Here is a 19179-nt window from a genome sequence, read left to right as displayed (position 1 = left end):
ATTTATTCTTTCTCCTGTAGCTCGTGCTTTTGGTGTTTTCTCTGATAGTCTTTACCAAGTTCAAGGTTCTGAAGATTTACTTCTTTGTTTTCTTCTAAAAGTCTTGTAGGTGTCGCTCTTACCTGTGGGTCTTTAGTTCTTCTATTTAGGTCTTTGATACATTGTGAGCTAACTTTTACGATGTGGTGAGAGGGTCCATCTTCATTCTCCTGCACGTTGTCTGAGCGCCATTATTTGGAAAGACTGCTCCCTCCCCTGTTGGGTGGTTTTGCTGCCTTGTTGAGAGGGAGTTGGCTGCAGACGTGTGGGGGGGGTGCCGCTGGGCTTCAGCCCTGCTTCGTCGCCCCAGGCTGTGCTTGCGTACGTCCAGCGCTTGGTCACACTGCTCCGGAGTCAGTGTGGACACTGGGAAGGGTTGAGCCCTACTTTGTTCTTTTTTCACCATTGTTTTGACTCTTTGGGATCCTTTGCGATTTTGTGAATTTTGGTATCAGTTTGTTAATTTCTGCAAAGCAGTCAGCTGGGATTCATCCGGGGATTGTGTCGAAGCTCTGATAACTTGGGGGGTAACTGCCATCTTGACACCGTGACGCCTTCTGACCCACGAGCATGGGCTATACTGCCGTTGCTGAGATTTAAAGATTTCTATCAACAGTGTTTTGTGGTTTTCAGAGTAGAAGTTTTGTACTTACTTTGTGAAATTTATTCCTAAACATTTTGCTCATTTTGATGCTACTATGAATGGAACTATTTTCTTAATTTCACTTTTGGGTAAGCCTTTTCTTTTTGAAAGTACTCTTTAGCCTTTCTTCCAACACAGGGGTGCCTGGGCCTGAACAGATGGGGCTGGCGGACGCATGATACATGAGCGGTGTGACAACCATCTCTGTTGCTGAGTTCTGCCAACGAGCCAGTCAGGGAAACTGCTCTGACGTGTGCTCATCTGGCCCTGACTTTCTGCCTTGTGTACATTTGCCACGGGTGGTAACAGGAAGTATTTAAATAGCAGGAACTTAATTCTCATGAGAGCATTCTTTAAAAGCATTTCTCTGGCCTGGGGCGCCTGGGTGGCTCAGTGCGTTAAGCGTCCGACTTCCACTCAGGTCATGATCTTGCGGTTCGTGAGTTCGAGCCCCACGTCGGGCTCTGTGCTGACAGCTCAGAGCCTGGAGCCTGCTTCAGATTCTGTCTCTCTCTCTCTCTCTCTCTCTGCCCCTCCTCCACTCATGTTGTCTCTCTCAAAAATAAATAAACATTAAAAAATTAAAAATAAAAGCATTTCTCTAGCCTATACGAAGTTGATTTTTAATTTTTTGGTAGAGAAGTATCCCTGTTAGAGCTGCTGTCTTGCTGATGGAAACTATGAAGGCGTTTGCACCGTCCCCAGTGTCTCCCAGCCCCGCGTCCCCCCCCCCCCCCCAGCGTCTCTCCCCTGTTCGCTACGTGCATTGCAAGAGCGGAAATTAAGTTACCATTGGAACCCGTGGTGATGCCCTGCTGGGGCGGCCTCTGTGCGAGCCCCTCACCTCTCGGCTCAGTTGCTGTGGCGTGCCTGGTAACCACACACTTGGAACTTTGTGGACGTGAAGTGCCCCGAAAGCGGGGAGGGCCCGTGCCGCTGCTGATGAAGAAAGGACTTCCGCCTCGGGTTCGGCATCACTTCCCTGTTCAGATCGGATAGCGTCATACTTTGGCGTTGTGTCGCGCGGTGGTCAGAGTAGCAGGGTTAGGATTGCGTCCTCGGGCAAGAGGACTTGAGGCGGCCAGTGAGGTGGACCGTCATTAGTGCAGTTGGGCACTCGGGCCGCCAGCGGGCCGCGCGGAGCTCCAGGGCCAGACCCGGGCTACACAGAGAGGGGCTCGCCTTGCTTGGGCCCTGAAGAGTTTTCTGGAGGTGGAGTTGGAACCTCCCAGCCCCATCCCCTGTGTCTTTGCTGCTGGAGGGGACAGTTGGCTGTCCTTCCGAGTGCACTCGGGGACGCCTCGCAGCCCCTATGCGCTTGGGACGGTGTTCTCCAGCACTCAGGCTTTTGGGGGGGGGGGCTCGTCTGAGAGGTGTGCTGCCTCCACGGTCCTCAGAGATCCTGTCATGGCCGGGCTGGGGAGGGGCTTCACTCGGCACCTGTTTCCAGAGCAGAAGTCTCTTATGTTGAACCTGGGCTGGGACGATGGTGTGCAGTGGAATGAGGTGGAGGAGAAAGACACTTTAAGGATTCGCAGGAAAAGACCAGGGAGAAGTTTGAGCAGCGTATTCTCGCCTCCCCGTAGGTGTTGTCTGCTCTGAAGACCTGTTTTGAAGGAACTCCAACTTACTTTTAAGAATTTTTGTGGATTTAGGTTTTTCCCTGGACTTTTCCTTGGTGTGGTTCTCATCTCAGGCAGTCACAGCTGTAATTGAACACAAGCCTCAGGGATTTCTGGTCATGATTTTCAGAATCCTTCACATGTTATGGACTGAGGGTGGGAGGGGGCGGCAGAGTGTTTTTGTAAATAAAGTTTTATTGGCACACAGCCACACTTTTCATCTGTATATTCTCTGAGGCTGTTCTCACTTGACAAGGCAGAGCCGAGTAGTTGGTACAGAGACCACATGGCTTCAGTCCTCACATATTTATTGTCTGGCCCTTGAATAAAAAGTTTGCTGACTCTTGGGTCTAGATAATCAGGATGAATTGGGGATGTTAAGTTTTTTAAAAAAATTTTAAATTTACATTCAAGTTAGCGTATATAGTGCAATAATGATTTCAGGAGTAGATTCTAGTCTTTTATCCTCTATGTATAACACCCAGTGCTCATCCCAACAAGTGTCTTCCTTAATGCCCCTTACCCATTTAGCCCATGTCCCCCATCCCCAACCCCTCCAGCAACCCTCAGTTTTCTGTATTTAAGAGTCTCTTATGTTTTATCTCCCTCCCTCTTTCTATATTATTTCTGCTTCCCTTCCCTTATGTTCATCTGTTTTGTATCTTAAAAGTCCTCATATGAGTGAAGTTCTATGATATTTGTCTTTCTCTGGCTAATTTCACTTAGCATAATACCTTCTAGTTCCATCCACATAGTTGCAGATAGCAAGATTTCATTCTTTTTGATTGCTGAGTAATACTCCATTGTGTGTGTGTGTGTGTGTGTGTGTGTGTCTGTCTGTGTATACACACACACCACATCTTTTTTATCCATTCATCCACTGATGGACATTTGGGCTCTTTCCATTCCATACTTTGGCTATTGTTGATAGCACTGCTATAAACATTGGGGTGCATGTACCCCTTCAAAACAGCACACCTGTATCCCTTGGATAAATACCTAGTAGTGCAATTGCTGGATCATAGGGTAGTTCTATTTTTAATTTTTTGAGGAACCTCCATACTGTTCTCCAGAGTGGCTGCACCAGTTTGCATTCCCACCAGCAGTGCAAAAGGGTTTCTCTTTCTCCACATCCTCGCCAACATGTTGTTTCCTGAGTTTATGTTAGCCATTTTGACAGGTGTGAGCAGTATCTCGTCATGGTTTTGATGAGATTTCCCTGATGATGAGCAATGAGTGATGGTGAGCATTTTTTCATGTGTCTGTTAGCCATCTGGATGTCTTCTTTGGAGAAAGTGTCTATTCGTGTCTTTTGCCCATTTCTTCACTGGATTATTTGTTTTTTGGGTGTTGAGTTTGGTAAGTTCTTTATAGATTTTGGTCTTTACAGACCAAGTCTTTATCTGATATGTCATTTGCAAATATCTTCTTGCATTTCATTGGTTGCCTTTTAGTTTTGCTGATTGTTTCCTTTGCCGTGGAAAAGATTTTTATCTTGATGAGGTCCACATAGTTCATTTTTGCTTTTGTTTCCCTTACCTCCAGAGACTTGTTGAGTAAGAAGTTGCTGCAGCCAAGGTCACAGAGGTTTTTGCCTGCTTTCTCCTCTAGGATTTTGATGGCTTCCTGTCTTGCATTTAAGTGTTTCATCCATTTCAAGTTTATTTTTGTGTATGGTGTAAGAAACTGGGGGGAATGTTAAATTAAAAAAAAAATTATTATTAAAATAGACCCGTGAGTTGGTACATACTGAAAAATTGACTTCAAATTCTTTTTCCTCCCCTGTTTAATGCAGATGATTCTCCTCCAGCAGAAAGGGAACCAGGAGAAGTTGTGGACAGCCTGGTAGGCAAACAAGTGGAATATGCCAAAGAGGACGGCTCTAAAAGGACTGGCATGGTCATCCACCAAGTGGAGGCCAAACCGTCCGTCTACTTCATCAAGTTTGATGACGACTTCCATATCTACGTGTACGATTTGGTGAAAACGTCCTAGATGGCATCATGGACTTCGCCAAATTTGTGGAACTATTAAATGTATAATTTGTAGACATAAAGACTTGATTGCTTTCCAGTTTAATGAAAGCTTAAATGTCCCTGCGAACCCACAATCTCTGCCAGCAGAACTGGTTTTGTTCCGAATAGTACAAATTCATGTGAACACAAAGCATTTTGTGTAAGGAACTCCTTCCTCTTAAAAGAAGTCTGTCTGTCTGGAGGGGAGTTAACAGGCAAGTTTGGTACAAGTTAGGCTAGCCCCATAGTCATTTCAAACTGTAGTAGATCTTCCCCACTTCCCCGCCACTGTTGCGCTCTCCGACTCTGCCGCCACAATGCAAGCATAGTTTGGTATTTTTGTTATTGCCTTTTTTGAGATATGTATGTATCTATATCTACCTATCTATATCTGTGTGTGTACATATGTAATATATACACACACATAGATCTGTGCGTGCGCGCGCACACATACACTTAATTGGCAGTCATTTCTTTGTGGATTGGGGCGGGGGGTAAATAATATTCTCCAGTTTAACAGGAGTACTTGTCCGAAGTCAGTCATACTTAGCATATTACTGCTGCTTATTTAAAATTAAATGTGGGCACAGGAGACACAGGGATGTTCAGCTTGTTTTCAAAGTCAGAAGTTCAGACACCTTTTCAGTCTGGAGGCTTTAAACTGTGAGTCCAAACATGAATCATTGGTGAGCAGTTGCTGGACCCACATTAGGATTTAACAAAACAGGAATCTGGGTAAAAAGCTGCCTTTAATTCTAAGCTTTGTAAATTTTTGTTTACATTTTTTACTGTACTTTTTTTTTTTTTTTTAAAGCGAAGCCCAGGTACTTGGTCCACACAGTGTGATGCGGGCGTATTTTGGACGGCACAACTGGTCTGTTATTTGTACGAGTCCGCAGTCTGCATTCTAGTACATGGATTTGAGAGGCAGCAGTGCGTCAGTGGTTTGTGTGTATGTGGTAAGTTCCTGGAAGAACCTAGTGGTTTCGTATTAGAAGTTCAAGTTGAAGAATGGCATTGCTGCCTTCCAACAAGTTCTCTGGGACACTTTTTTTTATTACCGTTCTTACTGATACGTGATTGTGGTCAGAAGGCTTTCCCCCCCCGGCTTTTCCCCACAAAGAACATCTAGACAGATGACAGCTTCGGTCCCCTGACACCTTCTGTGGTGCTGTTACGGTCTTGCCCCCGGTGTGCTGTGGATGTGGACGCTTCCCGTCCTGTGGGCCCTACCACGTCGGGGTCCGTCACCGCACCAGCTTCCGTGGCTTATTCCCGCAAGGTTGTTTTAACCGAAGTAGAACTGCAGAAGTGGGGGTAGTGGCGGCATGGCCATCTGTCGCCTTGTGTCGGATGAGCCCTGATGGTTTGGCAGCTAGGAGAGAGGCAGTACGTGACACCAGTCTCCTGCGGAGGTTGGAAACCTTCCCTGCATTTTGGGCAGAAGGTTGAGCGCATGTGTTGTCAGTCCAGTACGAGAAGGCCACGTGGCCTCAGCGTTGGAGATCCTGTACCTCAAGGCCTCCCCACGTGTGGTTCGCGTGGCCCCCCGCTTTTGCCTTCGGGAAGTCCGCGTGCTGTCGCGCTGTTGGATGGTAGCCCTGCGCCCCATTCTGGTGCAGCGCCCGGTGTCCGCGGTGTGTGGCGTGCCGCGCCTCACCTCACCTCGGGCGGCGGCCGAGTGCCTGGTCTCAGACGCTCCTCCTGCTCGGACAGGTGTCCTGCTGCACGTCTGTCACCTCTTTTCCTGGTGGCTCTTCTAAGAGTCCCTGCATGGGAATCTCAAGGCTGAGCCCGGCTCCCCGAGTGCCAGCGGACAAGCGTGCCCGGAGGGTGGGTGCGGCCGGCGTGTGCGCGGCGTGAGCGCGGCACAGAGGCGTTGGCTGCAGAACCGGTGTCCCCTGGCAGCATCCGGCGGCGCGGGTCCGTGGAGGCGTCTCCGGCATCACTTACTGACTTGCTTTGTGGTCTTTCTGCAAGTACCCTTAGCACCTTCAGTACCACACGGTCTGCCGCTCTCCAGACGAATGTGACACGTGATTGGCGTCCTCATTTTAGTCAGCGTTCCATGTATTGCCGTTAGGGCGGAAGGAAGGGGAAGGGGTTTTTTGTTGTTTTCTTTTATTTGCCCCATTCTCTTTTCTTTCGGCGGCTTAACTCCCGCTTCTGTGGTGACTGATCCCACTCCTTTGCCCGGGATTTCAGGCTTCGTTTTAGGCTCACGTTTCCGATCTGCATGCATTGCTTGCCTTTTCCTGGTATTGGGATGTTGGTTCCTTGTTCTGGGAGCCCAACATTAGTTTCCAAAATTATCACGGGACTTGTGACCGCACAAGACCTGAACCTGTATAAAATGTCCTGGCCTTCCTCACTGACCTGCTGTAGTGTTCTTGTGTCGTGTGCGTGTGACGTCCGGCTGCCACGTGAAGCTTCAGAGGAGAACCTTAAGCGCAGACCATCCTTTTTTGCATGCTCTATTCTAAGTAGGATGTTCAATGTAACTAACTGAACTTGCATGTGAGAGATATTTAGGTTTTTTGTTTTCTATCTTTGTTTTTGTTTTCAGCTGTCTGTATATTTGCTTCCTGTGCTGTTGTAGTGGTCGTAGGATACAGATGCACTGGCGAAGCAGTGTAGTGCCAGCAGAAGGTGATTTTCCAGCCCTGTCTGTCGTGCAGCATTTGAAGGGACTGTGCATTCTTGAAACTCTCACAGTTACTTCTAAGCCAGAGTTCATTCCTATTATTGTTTTACGTGCCAAACCCCGAAGTGCATTGGGCTTGAATCTCTGAACGCTGTGGACCCATTAGAAGACTGTTCTGATTGTCACAAATTGTAGTGCCTGAAAACATTCTTAAGCTGATTGTCTTAAAAAAAAAAAAAAAAAAAGAAAAAAAAAAAGAAAGTTCTCCAAAGACAAAACAGGAACAATTATTATAACAGAAAATAATTATGGTTGAAATGTCTGTGGTTCCTTGGAAATGCTGCGCTTTTTGTATTTTCCACCGTTAGTGCAGTTTGAACGAATGTGTATAGTTCAGAGGTCTTCGTGTTCGCATTTTAAAATTAGGTAAATGACCTCATCTTTCAAGCTTGAATTCATTTTTAATTTTAATTTTATTTTATACAATGTGTAGACAGTTCCCTGTTCTCTGCATTTAGAAGTATAAACAATATAAATCTGTTAATTCTGTAAGTAATTTTTATAATTATGATGTAACTCTATCCTATCCTTAAAACATTTAAAATAAACCCTTTATGTGCAACTTCTGACTGTAAATTTTGTGCTAATAAGCAAAATGTGATGTGTTAAACCTGCTTCTGAAAAAGTTTTTAAAGTTTTACTTTAAGATCCTTTCACCACGTGTAAATGTCAGATATATGCAGAGACCGAAAGAAGTCCGACTTTTACTTGAATGGTAACACTCAGTAATTCCCGAGGGGAGAGGGGCAGTGATCAATATCCCAGATACATTCACTAGTCCAAAATATTCAGTTTGTGATTCGCCGCTAATGAGAAAATTTATCATAAAATTTTAAACTGAATTGTTTTAAATAGAATTAAATAATATGTATTTTATACTTTCACATCTAGTTCTGCTTTGTATATTGCCTGTAATGCTGTTAATACTTCAGTACCAACTGGTGAGAGTCTGTAGGGGGAAAGCCCCGTGTCTTGACGGCAGGGACGAGGAAGTGCATAGGTAATGGCCTAATGGCCGGGACGGGTGTCTTCTGGGCGATTATAATCAGGAAGAAAGTAGATTCACAATGTGTCTGTAATCACATTTGTTTTTTGCTGTTTCCCTATTGAGTTGGGCCAAAGGATCTTGTGGTTAAGGCTGGGGTGGGACAGGCCACCTTCTCGCTGCCAGAGTTGGCTGCAGGAATGGCCCCGACCGGGCTGGGTGGAGGTGCCCGCCCGCTGGAGGCCGGATCTTGCGTCCTCCTCCTGCCACACCTCAGCCTTTTTGTGCTACTGCACATGTAGCTCGGGAAGCGTATTCCCTACAAATGACAGCAAGTCTCGTCAGAAGTTGATGGTCGCTGGCTGCCGTCTATAGGCCAGCGAGCGGGTCTGCACAGCTTGGAGAATCATGGGTGGGCCTGCCGGTTTGACCGCTCTCGGCACGGCCACGGCGCTGGTGGTGAGTAAAGCGTGACAGATGCTCTGAAGTCCTTGGCCATCGCCGTGTGAGACTTCTGATGGGGGGAGGGGAGGCGCACCTTTTCTCTGTGGTGCCGATGAGGAGGGCGTGGAGGCCACGTGTCTGGTCCAGGAGGATCACCAGCCTCAGTGCAGGGATCTGAAGGACCCAAAGTCCAGCCATCTCTGTGGCTAGTTTTGTACCCTTGCTTCCTAAGTGAGGTCAGGAAGTGTTTTCTTATTTTCCAATTATGCTGAAGAAATATAAATTTCCCTTTCGAGATTGTAGAAACTATTTTATAGTTAAAGATATTTTAAATATGTCATTACATTCATATTCTTACAAAAGCTGCATTTCTTATGCCCACAGAACACCACAACCTGACACCTAATTTTTACAGTAATTGGTTTGTTCTGTGTCATATGTTTGTACGGTCTTAGGCTGCCGAGTCTCAGAGAATTAGGTGAGTGAGTCTTTGAGTTATTTCTGTGGACTTTGTCAGATGGTCTCTGTCTGCCCTCTTACTCACTGTGAAACCCTTCAGCTTAGTTGACTCAGCTTTTAGGGTTATTGCCTTGGCACATCATTTTGCCTAAAATTGACCTTGCACTCTTTCTGCTTAGTTTTTATGCGAGGATGCTGGACCAGGTGGCGCATTGATCCCTGCCAGTCCAGGCGACAGTGACACTGGAGTGCGGGCACTGGCTCGCGTTTCGTTTTTGTGCTGGCCGTTCCCGTTGGGTGAGTAGGCTGCCGACTGCAATGTGGGCACATCCCGCCGCCTCTTACCTCTGTCCTCCATCACCTTCAGTCTGTGCTCTGGACTTGGGTGCTCCTGGAGCACCGCCCAAAACAGCGCATCAGCTACCCAGGGCCCTTCACTGGATCAGACATGCACGTAACTTCCAAGCTGTCTGTGAGTTGGAACAACTGTGGCAGGTACGATGTGAACAGGACAGACTCAGGCCTTCCACAAACGTCAGTGCTAACGTAGAGCTGCTCAGGGGTCCAGGTTGAATTTGCGCTCTGAATGGACTTTGGGGTGTAGACTGCAAAAGTGGCTCTAGAGCTTTGCCTTGAATTTGTGTTATGAAGGGTGTGTGAGTAATCTGGTAGCTTCTGCCCAGGAGGGTGTGTGTGTCTGTGTGTGTGTGTGTGTGTGTATACACGTGACATGTGCTGGGTGTCCCCACCAGGGAGATGCAGAGTGGCTCTGTCCCTAGAGGTGGTTCTTCACTGGGGACTCTGCGTGTCATGTATGGGGACCTTATTTTAGCAAATGTGGCTTTGGGTTGTCCTGTAAGGCTAAGGTCCAGTTGTCTCAAGCCCTGGGTTTGTGTCCTCTTCAGGACAGCCCTCAGGGGAGCAGGCATTAGGGACTGGAAGATTGGAGGGGATGGAACCCATGGTCTGTGTTGTCCTGTAGCTGGAGGGGAGACTGACACCTGTTACCGGGTGTCCCTTTGCTTGACTCACACACGTTCACAAGGATACTGATGTGTATCAGCTGTCCTCACTGGCCCTCTCTCTGTTTTACTTAGTGATTGTCTGTTTTTACAAGGGTCGTGCCCTGAGTCATCACGCATGTGGTGGTCCCCTGAAGGGAGTGTTTGCAAGGACACTGCATGCTGGTGTGTTCATTGACTCAGGTGGCTGCAGCAGATACCAGATGGGACAGGGGCGTTTAAACCACAGACCCTGTCCTTGTTCTGGTGGCTGGAAGTCTGGGATGCAGGCGTGGGTGGGGCCGGCTTCCCCTGAGGCCTGTGTCCTGGAGTGTAGATACTGTCTTCCTCCCGTGCCCTCACAGGGTTGTCCCTCCATGTGTATCCGTCCTGATCTCCTCTGCTTATAAAGACACTGGTCACACTGGGTCAGGTACCTCCCATATAAACTCATTTAATGCAGTCCCATTCTGAGGTCCTGGGGGTTAGGGCTCCAGCTGGTGGTTCAGGGGACACAGTGCAGCCCCATAGCCCTATATTCAAATTTGGGTGGGCTTTCTAACAAGGAAAATAAATCTTATTGGCAGGGCATTGTTTTTTATTTTATTATTTTTTAATTGTAGAGAGCGAGTAGGGAAGAGGGGCAGAGAGAGGGAGAGGGAGAGAAGGAATCCCAAGCTGGCTCCACACTCAGCACAGAGCCTGATGCAGGGCTCGATCTTATGACCCTGGGATCATGACCTGAGCCAAAATCAAGAGTCAGACACTCAACCAACTGAGCCACCCAGGTGCTCCGGCAGGGCATTACTTTTGACAGACTATTTTTAAAGTGGCCCTAATGTTCTCTTTCGATATAAAAGGGCGGGTAAATTTCATGCCCTGGAAGGCAGGGAATCGCAGAGCTCTAGGTGTGGCAGCTGCCTCCCTGGGCACACTCGGGCACGTCAGCTCACCCCTTCCCTTGCTCTCATGTGTGAGTGGGAGCCCTGCCTGACTCCCTGTAGATGCGCCTGTGTCCAGCGCAATGCAGACTGGAGCCTGACGCAGAGGGGATGCGCCGAGTCGTGCAGGGCCTGCCTCACACAGATGGCTTTGTCCCTCAGGCCTTGCCATGTTCCGCTCTCCTTTATTGAGTTCCGCTCACGCTTTCTGGGTCCTGTGACGTCAGCAGGGAGGTTCTCGTTGGTACTTTCCCCGGAACACTGGCATCTCCCAGCATCCCCACACGTTGTCGTAAAGCACTGTAGACGTGTCAGCGGGGTGTTCTACAGTTTCTGTTTGATCGTGACGGAGAAGTAGACTGTGACCCTGACCTTTGTGAATAAAGGGACGCACGTGAGTCTGCTTGTGTTCTCAGCGTCGTCGTGGGGGGTCCTCTACACCCTGCTGTGCAGGACCCGGTCGTGGGGGTCCTTCCTGCTTCGAGAAACGTGGTGTGGTGGTGGTTCATTGTCCATTGGCGGCCGGTTTGTTGTAATGTAGAAAGCAGGTCTTCTTCCAGAGCGTCCTGCAGCCACACAGGGATGCCGTGTTCTTTAGATGTCCCGGGAAGAGTAGCTGTGCTGTGCAGGGGTGGGGTGGGGGCGTGGTGATCCTCGCCTCGTCCACCCAGAGTTGGGCCTGATGCACCGTGAATTTCATTTCCGCTTTGCTTCTCCTTTCTACTATAATCTGAAATGGCCCCCACCTCCCTAAACTGGAGTTTTAAAAAGTTGATCAGGTTTCTAGGGGAAGAAAAATTTGCAGGTATTAAAACTCACCTTAGTTTTTGATTTCCATCATTAAGTTTCTGGTGTGGATAATTAGCATTGGTCCCCACACACTTTCTCAGGGAAGCTGGTTGTGTTACTTAAAGTATCACAGATTCTTACTCCGTTTTAATGTGCACCCCAAAGAAATAGCCAGCAAGATACTCAGAGGAGAGACTGGAGGCTGGTGCGTACCTGCATCTTCCACGGAGTGCGGGCTCCAAGAGCACATTCTTGTGCTGAGGAAGCAGATACTGGAATGTTTTAGAACTTGCGGGTCTCCATCTGGAGGAGAGGGTTTAATTGAACTTCTTAAGACGGGCATTTCAAACGTTGCTGTCCTGCAATTCTTTATTACAACTTAGAAGCAAGTTAGTTCTGACCTAATTGAGCTTTAATGCCGTTCAGACAGTGGCAAAACCGTACGTTTTCTCTAGTCTGTTGTGTAAATGTGGACATATACCAACAACTGCATAAGGAACAAAACAGGTATACTTACTTAGTCTGAAAGTCCCCCATCCTTTAGTTGTGAATTTTTAAGCAGTGCCATGGGAGATGGCTTTTCTTCCAGATGACATGGGTGTGGTTGCCACCATCCCAGAGCTGTGACCCCCAAAGGGCAGTTGACCAAAACTGCTCCTAAACCTTGTGGTCACTGGTCTGTGATTAAGACATGCCAGTGTGTGTGGTTACATGGTGCTGTGATTGGGGGAAATGCAAAGTGTGGTGCCTGGCCTTCACGGGGCCAGTTTACAAGGCCCCAGGAGACCAGCCTGGCAGGATTTGGGGTCTGGTCTCTTTTCTCTGTTTGAAAACGTCTCTGAGCCCCAGCATCTCTCCCTATATGGTTTATTTCAACCTCCAAACTTCTCATTTGTTTATCCAGAATACTACTACAATTTCCCCTTTCTTTAAAGCACTCAGGAAAGATGATCAGTGTTTGCAAAAATGTGTCATCAGTAAGTGACAGTGTTGTGTGCACAGTGGTCAAGCTCATGCCTGCCCTGAGGATCCCTGCATCAGGCTGTCCGCTGATCACCTGGTCAGCGAGCTGCCTCGCACCCCATTATGTCAGGGTGCTGGCCGATGAGCCTGGGGTCATGACAGCATTTGTTACTAACCAGTGTCCTCCCCGCTGCGCTGTGCTCCTGGAGGAGCTCTTGTCCTCTGGCTGTCGCTGGGGCAGTTTACTTCTCTGTGCAACCAGAGAGTGGCATGGGACACAATGCAAAGCGCAGATTGCCACGTGTTCTGGGTTTGCACTGTTCCCAGTTGTCCAGCAGCCGCGCGAGCGAGCGTTCAGAGTGCGGAGTCCACCAGGGCCGCTGGAGCAGGGCCAAGGCCCGGGCCTTCTACTGGCCGCCTCCCAGGGCACGTGCACACCCCTGCAGCTTCAGTGTGGATCCCAGAGAGCTGTCCTGCCATTTCCCGTTTACCATCAGAAAAGTCCAAACCCTTTTCCCTAGTTTCCGTGTCTACGTTATTCGAAACATCCTAAAAGTATGTGTCTTGTGCTTTCCCTGTTTATCAGTAGTTTATGTAGTTGCTACACTGAGCTGGCCGTGGGGTGAAGAGCTGTGTGGTTTCGGCTGGACACCCATCCTGATGGCAGCTGCTGAGTTAGCAGGGCTCCGTGGGGTTACCTCCACTCCTTTGGAAAAAAGACCAGCCTTCCCCTTCTGATGGGATATTGTTCAATTTGGTGGATTTCAAAAACATTTAAGTGTTTTGAAGAAAGAAAATGGGACTTTTTGAAAACCAAGGCACTTTGATGTTTTCCTGATACTCTGGAAGGAATTGTAGGTTTTACTTAGTTTACATGCCAGTTCAGCCCTGAACTAAAGGTAAATTAGAAAGTTTTTGAAATTGATTTTAGAGGTCATCATAATCATCTGCTTTGTTCTGAGACTAGTTGTTCATTTTTCCAAGAAAATGAAGTTCCTTTTATTACTAACTAAACATACTACCAGAATTCCTCTGCACTTTGTGAAAATATAATGTCTGTAAATAAGGTAAAGTTGTCATGTCTTTTTTCGGGATCCTTTTTAAGGATCATGTTAATTCAGTTTTGCGCTTGATTTGTTATGATGTTTAAAGGCAAGATTTTAAGAATCTTGTGTCTTGAATGTTTTCAGATGGGTTAAGACCTAGTTCCCTGGGAAGTACTATCTAGAGTATCCTTTGAAACAGTTCTGGGTTCGAGTGACTTGAGAAGAAAATCCTCCCAGTGGGACATAGACGGAAGCACTTTGCTGGAAGAAGGAAAGTCGTTCATGCAGCACTGGGGCACCTGTGAGTGTTGGACAGAACGCTCGGAACAGGTGCGTCCCAGGCTCACCCGGGATACCATCCTTAGTGCTCCCTGCTCTGGTCGGCCGAGTGCTCAGCTGAGACCGTGTTGGAGTTGGGAAGCTGTCCCATTCTCTTTCAGGGCATCTGGCCACCGGCCAGCATTCCCAAAACATTGTGGCGGGCGTCCCGGGCCACCTTTGTGTTGGTGCTGCGACGTCTGCGGCACGGCCCAGGCCGGTAGCCAGTGTGAGTGTACTCCCTGGGAAGATGGCCGTGTGGTCAGCGGGGCACAGAGACAGAAGGTGGGAGATCCACCTGCCCCGGTGGCTGCTTGGCCTCCCCCAGGCCACTTGGCCTCCCCCAGGCCGCTGTGTCCCTTAGGCTGTCAGCACTGAACATACTTACGAAGGCCATTAAAACGGTCGTCATAAGCCCAAATAAGCCCTTCCAGAAAACTTAGTTGCTACCTTCCCGTCTGTGAAAAGTGGCTTTTATGTGCTTTTTCCTTAGTGTCTGACATGGTGCTTTAAGCTGTGGACTCCTCTGAGGCAGACAGAGTTGCCTCTGGGTTCCAGACCCAAGATCTAGGAATTTACTGTACGTAGATGTTGTTAATCATCAGAAGTGGATGGTCATTAAAAATGATCAGCAAGAAGGAGATGCTAACCCACCTGGGTCCAGTGTTCCCGATCACAGTGTGAGGAGGTCTGGGTGAGGCATAGTGAAAATGCAGATCCCTGGACTTCACAAGTGCACAGACATCAGGGCCCAGGAAACTGCAGTCTAAGAAAACTCCTGAAACACAGAATAATTTGATGCACATTCATGTTTGAGACTTGCCATCATGGGTCTCGGGGCCACTTAAAAGTCACGGGTTTGGTTTTTTTAGTATTCGCAGAGCTGTATCTCTGGGATGATGAGGCAATGCTTTTATGTCTCTAATGACTGTGACCTGACTCTTCCTCTGTTTTAAACCTCCAGATTACGTTTTACATCAATACAAGAATCTTATTCTTAAAGGACGTTGGAACTCTGGAAATGGCTCAAGTTGTGAATGCTTTCCGCGGTTGCTCAGATTATCGGCTTGTGGCATTCCTGTGTTAAGCCGTCCATGAGCCAGGCTGTGGGTTCCCCTGTGACCTCAGCCAGGCGGCCCTGGTCTGCTGTTGGCCTTCTGGATGGAGAACCACCCTTCGGCATCGGCACCCTAATGATGTTGATGGCTCCATCTGAAACAAAACTGCCTTCTAGATCAGCTCTGTTCTCTTCCTGAAAGCCTAACTGCTGAGTTTTAGAGCAACGCAGGAAGAAAACCTGAATGGCCGGACAGAAGGAACCCCACACCAGAATGATTTTTATTCGCAGATGCTCTTGCATCCTTGTGTTAACATAACTCTGGAAAATGGATTGATGTTGCCTTATGACTTTGGAAGATATGTATTATTTATTATAAGAAACAACTACTTTATTATAGGAACAAAATAATAGTATTTATCACAATGCATTTGTCATATACCCTTGGAATTTCTGTGAGTAACCACCTTATCTGTGTGTTTCACAGAATTGATGTTTGTCCTTAAGAGGGTGGAACTCAACCCACAGACCATCCCAGTTATGACTTGGGTGTGTGTGTGCAACGGCGTAGTACCAAGTGCATCCATGTTTACTCTCCAGAGAGCTCACACTAGCCTGCTTCCTAGACTGTGCAGAGAAAGAGAGATCATAATATGCTTAATGTGACTTTCCAGTATATGCGATACAGAGTTGAATTAGTTAACTATAACAATCTTATGTTTTATATTAAATTCCTTGTTACCCTCCTGGAAGGGAGTTTGACTATAGCAAAAACTGTAACAAGTGATCATCAAAGAAGTGTTTATAAATTGATTATTACTTCCTAGTAAGCGTTAATCACAACACGGTACCTCAAAAATCTATGAGATGCAGCTACACCATGCTTAGAAATTTATAGCTGCAAATACTGTTAAAGAGATTTTAAATCAATAGTCTAAGATTCTACCTTAAAAAAAATTAGAAAAAGAGAAGCAACAGAAGTCCAAAGGAAACAGAAGGAAAGAATAAAGATTAGTATGGAAATCAGTGAAATAGGAAACAAAAACAATGCGGAAGAATCAACGAAACCAATAGCTGGGTCTTCAAAAAGATCCACAAGTTTGAGCTACAGTGACAGAGAAGACATGAATTGCCATTACCAAGAACGAAAGAGGGGACATTGCTAACAACTTTACAGAAGTTAGGGTTGTAAATAAATGCTGTGTACAACTTCATGCCAACACACTGGACAAGTCAAGTGAGATGGAAAAATCTTAGACACAAGCTACCAAGATGTAGTCAAGAAGAAATGGAGGGTTTTAGTAGGCCTTTAACAAATTGAAACAAAGCCAAGGGCCAGATGGCTTCACTGGTGAATGCCACCAAATGTTGACAGAAGAAATCATGCCAATCTTTTCACAGATTTAGAAAATAGAAGAGGGGTATACTTAACTAGCTGTGTGCTCTGAGGCTCCTATTACCCTGATAGTAGGGCGAGACAAAAACGTAATGAGAATATTGTGGACCGGTATCCTTCATGAATTCTGAGTATAGCTACAGAAACTTCATCAACTCTAGTGACACACAGGCACATCTCTGAGATCCTGCAGGTTTCTTTCCAGAAGCCAGTATCACAATAAAGCGAATCAAATGAATTTTTTGGTTTCCCAGTACATATAAAAGTTATGTTTATACTGTAATCTGTTAAGTGTGAAATAGCATTATGTCTAAAAAATAGGTACATACCTTATTTAAAAATACTGCTAAAAATGCTAACCATTATCTGAGGTTTTCAGCGAGTTCTAATCACTAATCCCAGATAGCCATAACAAATATAATAATAATGAAGGTTGAAATATTGTAAGAATTACCAAAATGTGATGCACAGATAAGAAGTGAGTAGATGCTGTTGAAAATGCCGATAGACCTCCGATGCGGGGTTGATACAAACCTTTGATCTTAAAAAAAGCAGTACTTGTGAAGAGCTATAAACAAGGTGTCCCTGTATAGAATGGGTTAAGGTACATGACCAAGTGAGTTTTAATATCAGAAACCAGATGTATTCATTCCACCATATTAACAGAAGACAGAAGGCACAAGTCAGCTCAACAGGTGGGAAAAAAGCATTTGACAAAATGTAATACCCATTCATAATAAAAACAAAAAATGTGGGAAAGGAGGGAATTTTCTCAGCCTGATGAAGCACCTCCATAAGAAATCTACAGCTGGGGCACCTGGCTGGCTCATTCCCCGGAGCGTGCTACTCTTGATCTCAGTGTTGTGAGTTCAAGTCCCAAGTTGGCCGTAGAGATCACTTAAAAACAAAATCTTAAAAACAAAATAATCTACAGCTAACATCGTACCCAGTGATGGCAGAATGACTGTGTTTCTCGTAGGATCAGGAACGTCAAGGGCATCCACGCTCATCCTTTCTACTCAACATTGTACTGGAGTCCAGTGAGAACAAAATAGCATCCAGAGAGAAAAGTTTTTATTGCAGATGACATGATTCTGTGAAAAATCTTACGGGCTAATGAATTCAACATGATGGAAACCTAGATCTATATGTAGATGTCAACCACATTTTTCTATATACTAGTGAACTTTCTGAAATGAAATTAATTCTATCCATACAACATCAAAAAGATTAAAGTACTTGGGAATAAATTTAATACAAGATCGTACACTGAAGACTGCAAACATTAGGGATTTCATGTTCGTGGGTTGGAAGACTCATTGGTTATTAATATGGAGATCGTTCTGAGAATCCCTGCAGGCTTTGTTGCAGAAATTAAGCCGACCCTAAAATTTTTAGGGACATACAAAAGCCTCCCAATATTCCCAAAGGAATAGTGAAAACAAAATTGGATAAAGTTCTTCCTGATTTCAGAACTTCCTGTAAATGTACCATAATTAAAATAGTGTGTTAGTGGTATAAGGATCTGTCTAGATCAGTCTCTCTCTGGAATTACAAATGAGGATCCTGAAATCAGCACTTAACATTCACGGTAAGTTGGTTTTCCTCAGAGGCACCAAGGCAGCTCAACAGGGAGAAGATGAGTACATGAAGCTGGAAAAATTTGATATCCACATGCAGAAGGATGTAGTTTGGCCCTTTACTGTATACAAATACTAACTCAGAGTGCCCCATGGACAAACCTGAATGTAAGGGCTAACACTGGAAAACTCGGAAGAAATCCTAAGTGAGAGTCTTCGTGACCCTGGGTTCGCAGAGATTTCTCCTATACTACCCCCAAAAGCGAATCCATAAAAGGCCAGGCTGACACGTTAGAGGTCACCAATGCCAAAAAGTTGTATCATGAGCTATCGTGAATGAGAGAAGCTACAGACGGGGAGAAGTGTTGGCGGATCATGTTGATAAAAGGATCGGTATCCAGAATCTAGAAGGAACGCTAACAAGACGACCCAAGTGAAGATGGAAAGGAGTTGAGTTAGACGCTCCTCCAAAGAAGGCATGCGAGCACCGGAAAGAGGTGCTCAGCGTCCTCCGTCCCTGGGGAAAAGCAGAAGAGAGTGGGGTTGCCGCTTCTACTGGGACAGCCGTCCTGTGCAGGACAGGCGGTGATGGGTTGAACGTGGGAAGGACAGTGTTGCCGCTTGCTAAAAAGTCACAAAGCTGTGGGGCGCCTGGGTGGCGCAGTCGGTTAAGCGTCCGACTTCAGCCAGGTCACGATCTCGCGCTCCGTGAGTTCGAGCCCCGCGTCGGGCTCTGGGCTGATGGCTCGGAGCCTGGAGCCTGTTTCCGATTCTGTGTCTCCGTCTCTCTCTGTCCCAAAAATAAATAAAAAACGTTGAAAAAAAAATTTAAAAAGTCACAAAGCTGAGACCCTAGTTCCTAGGGGCGTACCCGTGAGGACTGACCCGTCTACGGAAAACACGTGAACCAGTATTGGGAGTGCATTTACAGCAGCCCCAGGGTGGACGTGGGGCAGCTGTCCGGTGGCCACTGTGCAGGGGGGCAGCATGGCCTGTCGTGGGGTGGAGCCCTGCTCAGGGACGGCAGGGTGTGGCTGGAGGAGCCTCAGAAACACGAAACCTGAGAGGAGCAGGTGGGAACGACCACTTACCGGGTGATTCCCTTTCTGTGGAAGGGCTCGAGGACGGAAAATGAGACGCAGAGCGGACTCTGGGCCGAAGGGCTGCGCCGGGAAGG

General features: G+C 46.8%; 1 protein-coding gene and 1 long non-coding RNA gene across 3 annotated transcripts in view; both read left to right on the top strand.

Annotated features, from left to right (window-relative positions):
• Window positions 1–7899, top strand: part of SPIN1 (spindlin 1) — a 75979-nt gene extending 68080 nt beyond the window's left edge. For both annotated transcript variants that reach the window (XM_040449553.1, XM_040449552.1), the window contains exon 6: window positions 4100–7899. In XM_040449553.1, coding sequence (XP_040305487.1) covers window positions 4100–4299 — 200 coding nt within the window. In that variant the 3' untranslated portion in view covers window positions 4300–7899. The remainder of the gene's footprint in view (window positions 1–4099) is intronic.
• A 2708-nt stretch (window positions 7900–10607) lies between these two features.
• Window positions 10608–16660, top strand: LOC121013750 (uncharacterized). The gene is made up of 2 exons (XR_005782898.1): window positions 10608–13981; window positions 14934–16660. It is a non-coding gene; the product is annotated as an uncharacterized LOC121013750 (long non-coding RNA).
• The last annotated feature ends 2519 nt before the right edge of the window (window positions 16661–19179 follow it).

This window comes from Herpailurus yagouaroundi, unplaced genomic scaffold, assembly GCF_014898765.1.
Source record: "Herpailurus yagouaroundi ecotype Mexico unplaced genomic scaffold, PumYag 199, whole genome shotgun sequence".
Lineage (NCBI taxonomy): Eukaryota > Metazoa > Chordata > Mammalia > Carnivora > Felidae > Herpailurus > Herpailurus yagouaroundi.
The sequence above is the reverse complement of the archived record's forward strand: the minus strand, read 5'-3'. Positions and strand labels throughout refer to the sequence as shown.